The following is a 14,251-nucleotide window of genomic DNA, read 5'->3' as shown; positions in this document are numbered from 1 at the left end:
CCTATGTTGTTAATGGGCCAGTCTGGGACTACCTTGGGCTTGAGTTGGGTCAGACCAGGCATTTGCCAGAGCTGTAGGGCACGCTCCCTATGTTGTCCCCTGAGAGATGTTCCCTAGTGGGCAGGGCCTACAGTCAGATGGGATGTCTGCCCACAGCTACTGTTGTCACCACGTTCGGACTGGTATGTGTGGCTTTCTTCCCCTCCCCTCAGGGCAGGAGTCATTTTGGGGTGGTGCTGGCCCCTGATGGGGCTGCTTTCATACTACCAAGCTTGTGGCACTGCTTTGGATGGACTTCTGAGTGTAGGTTGGAGGAATGGGTGCACTTGTTAGCAAAGCTAGGTGGAGAGTGTTCATGCTGTGCTGGTTCCTGCAGGTGTGCGTGTTATCTAGACTAGGGGCCGGGTGAGAGAAATGGTGCCTGCAAGCTCTTTTGTTCTTGGAGAAATATCCTAAAGATCCCTGCCCCTCCAGCACACATCCTGAGATTAGTAAATATAGCTTCCTGTACACCCTGGACATTTGTTAAACTGCTGCTTCTACGCCACATCTCAGTGGGGTTGTTTGCTATGCTCGTTAAGCATGGGGACTCCGTTTCCTCTTGCCCTCTTGCTGTCTGAGCTGAGCCTGCTGATTTTTAAAGTTCCCAATGTTGAGCCCCATTGACTGTAAAAACTTACAAAGTCCCTCTGGTTTTCAAAGGCAAATGTTATGGGGATTAGTCTTCCCATTGTGGGTCCCCCATGGCTGGGGTGCCTGGCATGGGGTCTACTAGTCTTTATCCATGCCTGAGGTGTCCTTCCCTCCCATGATCAGTTTTGAGGGGCAGTTTGGTTTCCAACTGCATCTTGCCCTTCCTACTCTCTTTGAAGTGGCCTCTTCTCTATATTTAGCAGTGGAGAGTCTGTTCTGCCCGTCTTTAGGTTGTTCTCTCATTTACACTGATGTGGGTTTTATCTAGGTGTAGCCATGAGAGTAGGTGAGCTAAGGATCTTTCTACTCTGCCACCTTCCCTGGAAGTCCCCATTCCCACTCAACTTAGGCTGTCATTAGATTAGGAGAAGTCAATCAGAAAATGGCTCTATTTCCAGCCCCTTTTTTATTTTCCTTCAAGGTTCTGATGTGGCTTTAATGACTTTTGCTTTTTCAGAGCATCTGTCTTTCTCATTTGTACACCACAATTTATGAGATAGGCCCTAGCTCCCAACCACTCTCCACTCTAGCTTCTCCTGATGAACCCTTCTTACCCTCCCAAGCCAATAGCTACCTTGTTCCACCTCCCCCCAAAATCAAGAAAACATACTGATGGATTTTGATCACCTGCTTAAAGCACCTCCACATTTCAGAAAACATTTCAGACAGAGGGGTTCAGAATCCTGGGAATCAGTCCGTGTTTTATTTTACAGTACATTCATATAAGTTCCTGCATTTCCAAGGTAACCAGATCACATTCAGGTTAGCACTGCTGGTAACAAAATTATACAACTACCCTGGCTTCAAAAACAAGATAGGATGATACACATTAACATCTCTTTCCCTTTAATACTGCAGAAGACAATACCTCACAAAAATAAAATCACATGCCTTTTACAATCCAGTGTGAAGGCATATTATTTATGTTAAAATAAACCATTTTGGACATGGGGAGAATAAGAAGAGTTTCAAAGCTTAAGATATCTAAAATGTCCCCCTGGGCCATCTTTCTCTTCTGCCAGCTGGTACATTCAAAATCAATGCCTTGGGAAGAGGGACGAGGAAAGCGAGGGATCCTTTAACTCTGAAACTCATGGCTTCTTAGGCTACTTCTGTAAAAACTACTTAAATAACCTAAACTTCTAAAAAGAGTTAATATTAACAAGGGATGGTAATATAGGAAGCACCTGGAGAAAATTCCTCCAGTCACTGAGGGGAAATACAAGCTGCAGACATTTCACAAAAACGGAAAACTGTATCACGTCCAGCAATACATTAGGTTTTGAAAATACACTTTCACTTTACTGTATGAAACACTATGATCCATGTTTTAGTCTTGAATTTGTTCAGAAAAACAGCCGTAACCTCCATCTGCAATATTTCCTATAGGCATCATTACCATCCAAGAGGGCAGCTGACCAACATCCCAACCCGTGAAAAATATAACAAGCTGAACTTAGCTATAATAAAGGCTAGAATGAATTAGGTAGGAGAAAATTCAGATGTGTGAAAAGTAGAAGTTAAATTCATTTGGCTCTTTATCCTGGATAAAAAATTTTGTTAGAAAATGTTTTGGACCCAGGTCCAACAGAGCTGGAATGATACACTGTTGAAAATGCAAGCCTCTATCCAGAAAGACCACGTGCTTATGTAGCACCCTTCTCCTAAGGGTTCAATGTGCTTTAGTATAATTATCAATTCATTACATAATTAAGTACATGATTCAGAATACACTCGGACTTACTGTTAATTCCAGTGACTAAAGAGCTCCTGCCACTTGCTGCCAAGAAACTTTTGAGTCCTGAACTTACCATGTTATAGATGAAATTTATATTCATATTTGCTGACTCCAAAAAAAAAAATACCACCTCTTTCTGGGCTCAAAAATATGATGGAAGAGGGAATAAGACACTTATTAGGAAAGCCACAAAACATCTGATGAAAAACCAGAGCCAGTGCATATTTTACAACCCCTGAAGACAGCCCCCAGCAGCAGGGTGAGTGAGGGGAGCGGTGATGTTTTTGAAACCAGAGTGACTTGTAGCTAACTGCCTAACAGTAAATTCACATAGTAAAATGCAGAATAAGTCAACATATAGCCAAGGTTTACATTATATCTAGAAATATGTTTTATGCTTTAAAAAAAATTGCAATGCACTCCAAAAAAATTTTTCAGATAATTCATGTACAACAGAAGGCACTGTTATCCGCATAAATCCACTGATTCTGCATGGCAAAAACCTGAGACGTGCAATTCAATCAGTCCTCTAAAACCACCTTGGTCATTCGTCCTTTGGAGAATATGATTTGTCCTTTTCAGTCCGCTGATTTTGTTTTCCTTGAATTTCATACATTACAGTAGCTGCTGAGAATGTATATTTTGGGGGGAGAAAGGTCAAAGCGGAAGAGGCAGTGGATAAAAGTGCTGCCTAATGCCAGAGTTAACTGGCACAGCCCACTCTGTCCTTCCCCTTGACCTTCACATTCCCCTGGTGAAGTAAAATGTAGTGATGACATTTGGTAGGCTGATGTTCCCTCTTTCAGTTGTTGCTGGGCACAGTCCCAAAGTTAAATGCGGAGAGGACTCCTTTGTTTTCAAAGGTGAAGCCTCCCTGTTGTTCAATCTTCTTCTTTGCCTCTAGCATTTGCCAAGAGAAGGGGGTGGGGGGGGGGAGAAGAGTATTTAAGGTGACAAAGTTGAAATAACCTCAAATGAGCTAGATTTCTTTATACTTAGCATTGTGAAGGCATGTGACTCATGATATTAGTTATTCTGCCCAACTGAGCATTCGCCTTTTTTTGTTTCAATTCTAGTGTACTTAACAACATACAGTGTTATATTAGTTGCAGGTGTACCATATAGTGATTCAACACTTCCATACATTACTCAGCGCTCATCAAGATATTTCACCTTTCACCTATTTCCCCTGTTCCCCCCACCCACCTCCCCTCTAGTAACTAACCATCTGTTTGTTCTCTATAGTTAAGAGTCAGTTTTTTGGTTTGTCTCTCTTGTTTTCCCCTTTGTTCATTTGTTTTGTTTCTTAAATTCCACATAGGAGTGAGATCATATGGTATTTGTCTTTATCTGACTGGCTTATTTGCTTAGCATTATACTCTCTAGATCCATCCATACTGTTACAAATGACAGGATTTCATTCTTATTTATAGCTGAATAATATTCCATTGTGTATACACACACACACACAATCTTCTTTATCCATTCATCTACCGAAAGACACCTGGGCTCTTTCCATAATTTGGCTATTGTATATAATGCTGCAGTAAATATAGGGGTACATCTATCTCTTCAAATTAGTGTTTTTGTATTCTTTGGGTAAATGCCCAGTAGTGCAATTACTGGATCACATGGTAGTTCTATTTTTAACTTTTTGGGGAACCTCCATACTGTCTTCCACAGTGGAATTTCCAAATTCCACATTTCTAATTTGCATTTCTTTCAAAAGTGTACAAGGGTTCCTTTTTCTCCACATCCTCACCAGCACTTGTTTCTTGTGTTGTTGATTTTCTGACAGGTGTGAGGTGATATTTCATTGTGGTTTTGATTTGCATTTCTCTATGATGAGTGATGTTGAGCATATTTTCACATGTCTGTTGGCCATCTGTATGTCTTTAGACAAATGTCTATTCGTGTCTTCTGCCCATTTTTTAATTGGATTGTTTTTTGGCTGTTGAGTTGTATAAGTTCTTTATATATTTTGGATACTAACCCCTTATTGGACTGTCATTTGCAAATCTCTTCTCCCATTCCATAGGTTCTTTTAGTTTTGCTGGTTGTTTCCTTTACTGTGCAGAAGCTTTTCACTATGATGTAGTCCCAACAGTTTGTTTTTGTTTCCCTACCTCAGGAGACCTATCTAGAAAGATGTTGTTATGGCCGATGTCAGAGAAATTACTGCCTTTGCTCTCTTCTAGCAGTTTATGGTTCCAGAGCTCACATTTATGTCCTTAATCCATTTTGAGCTTATTTTTGTGTATGGTTTAAGAAAATGGTCGGGTTTTCCCAAAACCACTGTTGAATAGACTCTTTTCCATTGCCTATTCTTGCCTCCTTTGTCATATATTAATTACCATATAATTGTGGGTCCATTTCTACGCTCTCTGTTCTGTTCCACTGATCTGTGTCTATTTTTGTGCCAATACCATATTGTTTTAATTACTACAGCTTTGTAGTATATCTTGAAATCTGGAATTGTGATACCTCCAGTTTTCTTCTTCTTTTTCAAGACTGCTTTGACTACTTGGAGTCTTTTGTGGTTCTATACAAATTTTAAGATTGTTTTTCCTAGTTCTGTGAAAAATGCTGATGGTATTTTGATAGGGATTGCATTAAATCTGTAAATTGCTTGGGGCGCCTGGGTGGCTCAGTCGTTAGGCGTCTGCCTTTGGCTCAGGTCGTGGTCCCAGGGTCCTGGGATCGAGCCCGGCATTGGGCTCCCTGCTCAGCAGGAGGCCTGCTTCTCCCTCTCCCACTCCCCGTGCTTGTGATCCCTCTCTTGCTGTGTCTCTCTCTGTCAAATAAGCAAAACTGAGGGTTGCTGGAGTCGTGGGGGGGTGGGAGGGATGGGATGGCTGGGTGATAGACATTGGGGAGGTTATGTGCTATGGTGAGTGCTCTGAATTGTGTAAGACTGTTGAATAACAGACCTGTACCTCTGAAACAAATAATACATTATATGTTAAAAAAAAAAAAAAGAAGGAAGGGAAGAATGAAGGGGGGGAAGTCGGAGGGGGAGACGAACCATGAGAGACTATGGACTCTGAGAAACAAACTGAGGGTTCTAGAGGGGAAGGGGGTGGGGGGATGGGTCAGCCTGGTGATGGGTATTAAGGAGGGCACGTACTGCATGGAGCACTGGGTGTTATACAAAAACAATGAATCATGGAACACTACATCAAAAACTAATGATGTATGGTGATTAACATAACATAATAATAAAAAAAAAGAACCAGAAGTACAACAGTAGGCAAAAAGGAAAAAGTAAATAAATAAAATCTTAAAAAAAAAAAAAAAAAACGGAGACTGCTTTAGGTAGTATGGACATTTTAACAATAGTAATTCTTCCAATCCATGAGCATGGAGTATCTTTCCATTTGTTTGTGTCATCTTCAAATACTTTCATAAATGTTTTATACTTTTCAAAGTACAGGTCTTTTACCTCCTTGGTTAAGTTTATTCCTAGGTATTTTGTTCTTTTTGGTGCAATTGTAAATGGGATTGTTTTCTTAATTTCTCTTGCTGCTACTTCATTATTAGGTTTTCTGTACATTGATTTTGTATCCTGTGATCTTACTGAATTCATTTATCAGTTCTAGTAATTTTTTGATGGAGTCTTTAAAGTTTTAGATAGATAGATATAGTCTCATGTCATCTGCAAATAGTGAAAGTTTTACTTCCTCCTCACCAATTTGGATGTCTTTTATTCCTTTTTCTTGCATGATTGCTGTGGCTAGAACTTCCAGTACTATGTTGAATAAAAGTGGTGAGAGTGGACATCGTTGTCTTGTTCTTGACCTTATGGGAAAAGCTCTCACTTTTTCACCATTGAGTATGATGTTAGCTGTGGGTTTTTCATACAGAGTCTTTATTATGTTGAGCTCTGTTCCATCTGCAACAACTTTGTTGAGGGTTGTTATTATGAATGGATATTGTACTTTGTCAAATGCTTTTTCTGCATCTAATGAAATGATCATATGGTTTTTATCCTTTCTCTTACTGATGTAATGTATGCCACTGATTGATTTGTGAATACTGAACCACTCTTGCATCCTGGGAATAAATCCCACTTGATTGTGGTAAATTATTTTTTCTGATGTATTGTTGGATTTAATGTGCTAATAATACTTTGTTGATGATTTTTGCATCTATGTTCATCAGAGATATTGGCCTTGTAGTTCTCTTTTTTTGTGGTACAAATTATTTCATTTTGGTATCAGACTAATGTTGGCTTCATAGAATGAATTTGGAAATTTTTCTTCCTCTTCCATTTTTTGGAAAAGTTTAAGCACAGGTATTAACTCTTCTTTAAATGTTTGGTTAAAATTCACCTATGAAGCCATCTGGTCCTGGACTGTTGTTTGTTGGGAGTCTTTTGATTACTGATTCAATTTCATTGTTGATAATTAGTCTGTTCAAATATTCTGTTTCTTGCTGGTTCAGTTTGGGGAGATTGTGTGTTCCTAGGAATTTATCCATTTCTTCTAGGTTATCCAATTTGTTGGCATATAATTTTTTGTACCATTCTCTTACAATCCTTTGTATTTCTGTGGTTTTGGTTGTTATTTCTCTTTCATTTATGATTTTGTTTGAGTCTTCTCTCTCTCTATGAATCTGGCTAAAGGTTTGTCAATTTTGTTGATCTTTTCAGAGAACCAGCTCCTGATTTCATTGATCTGTTCTATATTTTAGTTTCTGTATCATTCATTTCTGCTCTAATCATTATTTCCTTCATTTTCCTGGTTTGGGGATTTGTTTGTTCTTTTTCTTGCTCCCTCAGGTGTAAGTTAGGTTGTTTAAGATTTTTCTTGATTCTTGAGGTAGGCCTGTATTGCTGCTATAAACTTCCTTCTTAGAATGGCTTTTCTGACCATTGTGCTTCCATTTTCATTTGTTTACATGTATCTTTTTTAATTTCTTCTTTGGGTCAACCAAGAAATCATTCATTGTTTACCAGCATGTTAATCTCCATGTATTTGTGTTCTTTCCAGGTTTTTTCTTGTGGTTGATTTCTACTTTCATAGTGTTGTGTTCAGAAAAGATGCATGGTATAACTTTTTTGAATTTGTTGAGACTTGCTTTGTGGCCTAACATGTGATGTATTATGGAGAATGTTCCATGTGCACACTGCTGTTTTAGGATAGAATGTTCTGAATATATCTATTAGATCAATCTGATCCAATGTGTCCTTTAAAGCCACTACTTCCTTCTTGATTTTCTTTTGATCTACCCATTGATATAAGTGGGGTGTTAAAGTCCCCTATTATTGTATTCCTATCGATTACTTTCTTTGTTCGTTAATAGCTGCTTTATATATCTGGGAGCTCCCATGGCAGGTACATAAATATTTAAAATTGTTATATCCTCTTGTTAGATTGTTCCCTTTATGATTAGGAAGGTCCTTCTTTGTCTCTGTAACAATGTTTGTTTTAAGGTCTATTTTGTCCAATATTAAGTATTGCTAGGGCACCTGGGTGGCTCAGTTGGTTGAGCGACTGCCTTCGGCTCGGGTCATGATCCCAGTGTCCTGGGATCGAGTCCCGCATCGGGCTCCCTGCTCCTTGGGAGCCTGCTTCTCCCTCTGCCCCTCTCTCACTCTCTGTCTCTCATGAATAAATAAATAAAATCTTAAAAAAAAAAAAAGTATTGCTACCCTCCCTTTCTTTTCACGATAACTGTTTTTCCATTCCTTCACTTTCAGTCTCCATGTGTCTTTAGGTCTGAAATGAGTCTCTTCTACACAGCATATATATGGGTCTTGTTTTTTTTATCCATTCCATCACCCTTTGTCTTTTGACTAGAGAATTTAGTCCATTTGCATTAATAGTAGTTATTTATAGGTATGTATTTACTGCCATTTTGTTACTTGGTTTTGGTTGTTTTTGAGGTTCTTCTCCATTCCTTTCTTCCCTTCCTCTCCTCTCCCCATAAGTTGGCTTTCTTTAGTGATCTACTTGGATTCCTTTGTCTTTATTTTTGGTATATCTAGACTGGTTTTTAATTTGTGGTTACCATTAGGTTTGTATACAACATATTCTGCATATAGCAGTCTTTAAGAATTTTTTTTTTTAAGATTTATTTATTTGACAGAGAGAGAGATAGCAAGAGCAGGAACACAAGCAGGGGGAGTGGGAGAGGGAGAAAGGCTTCCTGCCCAGCAGGGAGCCCGATGTGGGGCTCTTTTTTCTTTTCTTTTTTTTTAAAGATTTTATTTGACAGAGAGCGAGACAGTGAGAACAGGAACACAAGAAGGGGGAGTGGGAGAGGGAGAAGCAGGCTTCCTGCCGAGCAGGGAGCCTGAGGTAGAGCTCGATCCCAGGACCCTGAGATCATGACCCAAGCCGAAGGCAGACGCTTAATGACTGAGCTGCCCAAGCATCCCATATAGCAGTCTTTATTAAGCTGATGGTCACCTAAGTTTGAACCTATTCTTTACATCGGTCCCTCCCCCCACTCCCATATTTTAGGTCTATGGTGTCCTACTTCATTTCCTTTTACTTTGTGAGTCTCTTGACTGGTTTTTACAGATATACTTATTTTAATTTCTTTTGTGCTTCCTACTTTGATTATTCATAGTTTTTGTTTTCCACTAACATTTCTTGTAGTGCTGGTTTAGTGGTCATGAATTCTTTTAACTTTTGTTTGTCTGGAAAACACTTTATCTCTCCTTCTATTCTGAATAATAGCCTTACCAGATAGAGTATTTTTGGTTGCAGATATTTTCCTTCAGGCATCTGAATATGTCTGGCCTGCAAAGTTTCTGCTGAAAAATCCACTGGTAGCCTTGAACATAACTTTCTTCTTTTCTCTTGCTGCTTTTAAAATTCTCTATCACCACTTTTTGCCACTGTAATTATGATGTGTCTTGGAATGGACCTTCTTTGGTTGATTTTGTTTGGGGATGTCTGTACCTCCTGCATCTGGATTTCTACTTCCTTCTCCAGATTAAGGAACTTTTCAGCTATTATTTCTTCAAATAAATTTTCTGCCCCCTTTCCTCTCTCCTTTTCCTGGGATCCCTATAAGTAAATGTTATTATGCCTGAGGGGGACACTGAGTTCCCTAAGTTTTCATTTTACAGAATTTGTTTTCCCCTCACCTGCTCAACTTGATTACTTTCCATCACTCTGTCCTCCAGGCTGCTAATCTGTTCTGCTTCCCCTAGTCCACTATTTGTTCCATTTAGTGTATTTTTAATTTCAATTATCATGTTCTTCATCTCTGATTGGTTCTTTTTCAATGTTTTCTCTTTGTTAAAGATCTCACTGAAATCTTCCACTGTTTTCTCAAGTCCAGTAAGTATCTTTATGGTGGTTACTTTAAATTCTCTATCAGGCATATTACTTATCTCTGTTTTGCTTAGGTGTCTTGCTATTGTTTTGTCCTGCTTTATTTGGGACACATTCCTCTGTCTCTTCATTTTGTCTAACTTTCTGTGTTTCTGTTAGGAAATTCAGCTACATATCTTGTCTTGAAAGTAATGGGTGGAGCATGCAGTTTAACAAGGTGGCGCTGGTCCTCTCCCAGAGGAGATGTGTCTCCGTCTCTGAGACCAGGCCAATCCACAAGGCACACACAGGCAGGGTGCACAATTTTACTAAGACTGGCCACTGCTGCTGGGACTGAGACCCCACAACGTGCACAGTGGAGAGACACAGTGTTGACAAGGTTTGCACTAGTCTTCTGGGGAAGGGGACCCACAGCACCAGGCCTGAGGCAGGCCCCGCTGAAAAGGCTGGGTGCATAATGTATGCAAGCTAGGTAGTGAATGCTAGCTCTAGGCTAGCCCCTGCAGGTATCTGAGTGTTTATGCTGGAGGGCGGGGGAGAGGGGGGTGAGGAAGGGGAACGGCACCCACCAACAACTTTGTTCCTGGTGGAGTCTTCCAGTAATCTCTATCCCTCTGGGACATACTTTGAGATTAGTAAATAAATCTCCCTCCAGTGAGCCCCAGGCCTTTTTCAAAGTGCTGCCACTATGCTCTATCTCTGTAGGCTGTTTGTTGTGCGGTCAGTTTTCTATAGCTCTCAAGGCTCTCCCGGAACTGAACCTGCTTTTTTAAAGTTCTAGGCTGTAAGTCACACTGGTTGTAAGAATTCATGAAATTTAGCCCCTCTGTTTTTCAAAGCCACATTTGCATGCAGGCTCACAGTATGATAGTCTGTTTCTCTCCCCTCTCCATGCTTGCAGGTCCCTCCCACCAGTGGACAGACCCATGGTCCGTTTTGCTCCCCACTGCATCTCCGCCCTTCCTATCCTCTTTGATGTGGACTCTTCTCTACATTTTGTTGTGGAGTCTGTTCTGCCAGTCTTTGAGTCATTCTCTGGGTTATTTACCCTGATGTGAGTGTTACCTAGTTGTATCTGTGAGATGAGGTGAGTGTAGGGTCCTCCTGCTCTGTCATCTCCCCCCGAAGTCCCTGAGCATTAACCTTTAACAGGACTATGTAAGTAAGTAGTTATGTTTGCTATCACAGAAAAACTGCTAAAAAGACTTTACTGGAAGTTGAGATGGGGGAGGTAAAAATAAGCAAAATGAAAACAGTCTCAAAGTTGTGTTTTAAGAGTTCCATAGTCTACTGCTGGAAGTGTGCCCAGAATTCTCCTATCAGGGACTGACACAGACTATGCAGGACTGAAAACTGAAGTCCATACGGAAGAACTTAGGCTCTAAGTCCCAGGGGCCTGTTCCATGATGTTTTCCACTAAAATATTTTTGTAAGTACAAAATCTTTTCCATTGGTTTTCTAGGATAAAATAATTTCTTCAGGTCAAAAAAACTGAAAATCACCAACATGTAAAGCCCAGCAAAAAGAAATGAAGAGTGTTTCATTTCCAGGAAGACAAGCTCCTTGCAAGAACTCATGAAGTACCTTCAGTCTATCTGGGATTAAGATGTTTAGATGGGTGATCCAACTGACTAACTCTCCCTCAGCAAGATGCATCCTCACCTTTATGTCTTAACTTGGGCTCTAAAATATAGGGTAAGTACTCATGAATAACACCACCACTAAAAGACACATATTAATGCACGGGATTTTGCAGAGCTAAGATATCACAAGTGATTAAAAAGAAAATTTTTAAAACAGCCTTCAGGTGCCACAAAACACATGAATAAGGCTGACTGTTGGCACGCGGACATGTGCACTCCAGTGTGGAGATGTGGTGAGCTGACCTGCCACAGTCCTCCGGTGCTCTGCCAGGGTGTACACCTCCTGCAGCGCCCTCCTCTGGTCCTCACTGAGCGGTGCCATGAGGAGCTGGTACCAGGCAGCATCCCGATTCTGCACAGCTGTTGCATGGGGGGGGGGGGGGGGGGGAGGCGGGTGTAGAAGAAGAAAGAGTCTAGTGACATGATAATAGAAGTACGATGAGATGACTGCAAACAGTAAGAGACAAAGAGTACACCACCATAACAAACACAAGGTGGTAAAACTTACTCCAGCAAAGGATTATTTTTGTAAACCCACAGTTTACAAAACAAAAATACGCACTCTGTATCCAACCACGTGGGACTATCAGAGGATGGTTAACACATTGCCAATCTCTGCTTTACCCAGGTCTCTGTCTCCTTCGCCATTCTCTTCCTCCTGAGGGTTTACTAACTATGCTCCCTAAATTCCAGATCTTGGCACACACCTTTCCTCCAGATTCTCAGAGTACCTGCAGCTTCAATACCGCTCCCACACCAAGAACTCAAATTGGTGCTTTAGGCAAAACCAGCCCCCAAACCTCCCAGGTTTTTCCAGGTGGACAGCTTACCACAAACTCAACTAAAACCAAATTTAACATCTAAACCACCTTCTAACTGAAGGAAATTAAGATAGACTTTAGAGAAAATATCTGAAGAGTTAGGGAGTAAAGACATACTTAGCAGAGCTTGTGTAAAAAATTGATATTCATCCACACTGTTGTCAAGGTCAAGTGGAGTGCTGAATCCCTCAAGGGCAGTTTCTTCCAATACTTCTTCATCCCAGTCATCATCCTCCTCCTCCTCTTCACCTCTTCCGTTATTTGACTGCATTGCTTGAGCGATTACGTTTGTCTCCTCTTCATCACTTGAAATCTCCTCTGTGAATCCATTAATTATTTAAGATGAATGAAAACACAAAAGGACAAAACATTCTGGAAATGGAAAAATTGCCACCTATTTTTACATGAAATTCTAAAAATAAAATAAACCTTTATTGTAGTTTGCTTAATTGAAAATGACTTTATCCTCCTCACTAAAAACAATTTCCAAGTATCCCTAAATCTAAAGTCTGCTGGCCATTACTACTGTTTTGCTATGGCTGCCTCATACTCTTTAATACAAAAATGCTATTTAATCACAGAGTCCCAAATTGACTTTTCTGTCCAAAAAAAAAAGACAAGTGTATGGTCAGTGCATGTGTTTTAAATAACAATGACCTCCCATTGAGAATCTGGTCTCTTTTTATTTTTTTTAAGATTTTATTTATTTGACAAAGAGAGACACAGTGAGAGGGGGAACATAAGCAGGGGGAGTGGGAGAGGGAGAAGCAGGCTTCCCGCCGAGCAGGGAGCCCGATGCGGGGCTCGATCCCGGGACCCTGGGATCATGACCTGAGCCGAAGGCAGACACTTAACGACTGAGCCACCCAGGCGCCCCAAGAATGTTATGGTCTCTTAACAGTTACCTAAATTGATTATGAACTGCTTAGAAGTGCTCAAATGAGATCATTTCTGCTAGCAGAAAAATACAGAAATAAAGAAAAATTAGCTACATGTAGGGTGAAAAGTTGAAAGCTGAATTATATATCATCATGGATTGTTTTATTTTCAGTGCCAATCTGTTTTAAGCAGTTAGCCCAGTACTGTAAATAACCAGAAGACAGTAAATGCAGAACAAAATCAACCTAAGAGGGAAAGACCTAGAGTAAACCCAAACTAGGCAATATTACTCCAAAAACAGTTCTATAAAACATACCACACTGAAGCACCTGAATTAAACTGTGAAGCAGTTTAGGGGTAAGGCAAGAAACCCTAGTTTTGATCAGTATGTATGTATGTATGTATGTATGTATGTATATATATATGGCAAAGGTATAATTACAAAGAGAGCAAGAAATACCTTTCCTAATTAATCATTCTATACTTCAGTGGAAATTCAACAGGAAAATCTGGGAAAGTACTAGAAAATTTTTTCTCAAGTCATATTAGTTATAAACCAACAGTTTACAAAACAAAAAATTAGAACATTATAACATTCTGAAAAAAGGAATTCTGTAATTGTTGGCCTACACTTAGCAAAAAACAAAACCCTTCTAATGAAGAAGTATTACTGCAAAAGTTCTACGTGGTATTCAGAAAAACAAATTTTTTTTGAGCCTGGGTGGCTCAGTTGGTTAAGTGTCTGACTCTTGATTTCAGTTCAGGTCATGATCTCAGGGTTGAGAGATTGAGCCCCACATCAGGCTCCACGCTGGGCAAGGAGCCTGCTTACGATTTTGCCTCTGCCCCTCCCCCCCAGCACACATGCACATGCTCTCTCTCTTTTAAATTTTATTTTGAGAGAAAGAAAAATTACATCAGAAGATGTGCTCAGTTTTAGGGGTTAGGGAATGGTACCATTCCTTGTACATGAACAAACCAGGATGATGCCAATTAAATGTAAAATATTTTAAATCTACAGCCGCCAAAATTATAGAATTTAGCATCAAAAATAAAGATGTATGTTTTCCATGATAAGTTCTGATTTTTATCATTTAAAGAAATGTCTGTTTTTAACCAGAAGAGGAAAAACTCCATTTGGTGTTGGATAATATTACTTCCTGGCCCAAGTAAGTAGTTTTTTGCAGT

General features: G+C 40.0%; 1 protein-coding gene across 1 annotated transcript in view; it reads right to left on the bottom strand.

Moving 5' to 3' along the window:
• Positions 1-1,367: 1,367 nt before the first annotated feature.
• The window catches only part of IPO8 (importin 8), a 67,686-nt gene continuing 54,802 nt past the window's right edge, over positions 1,368-14,251 (bottom strand). The window contains exons 23-25 of the mRNA XM_035027978.1: positions 12,302-12,502; positions 11,607-11,723; positions 1,368-3,331 (exon numbers count right to left, since the gene is read on the bottom strand). Of these exons, the coding sequence (XP_034883869.1) occupies positions 3,234-3,331; positions 11,607-11,723; positions 12,302-12,502 (416 nt within the window). The 3' untranslated portion in view covers positions 1,368-3,233. The remainder of the gene's footprint in view (positions 3,332-11,606; positions 11,724-12,301; positions 12,503-14,251) is intronic.

Source organism: Mirounga leonina, unplaced genomic scaffold, assembly GCF_011800145.1.
Source record: "Mirounga leonina isolate KUSES-001 unplaced genomic scaffold, KU_Mleo_1.0 Mir_201, whole genome shotgun sequence".
NCBI lineage: Eukaryota > Metazoa > Chordata > Mammalia > Carnivora > Phocidae > Mirounga > Mirounga leonina.
Note: the sequence above shows the minus strand (reverse complement) of the source record. Positions and strands in the feature narration are given on the sequence as shown.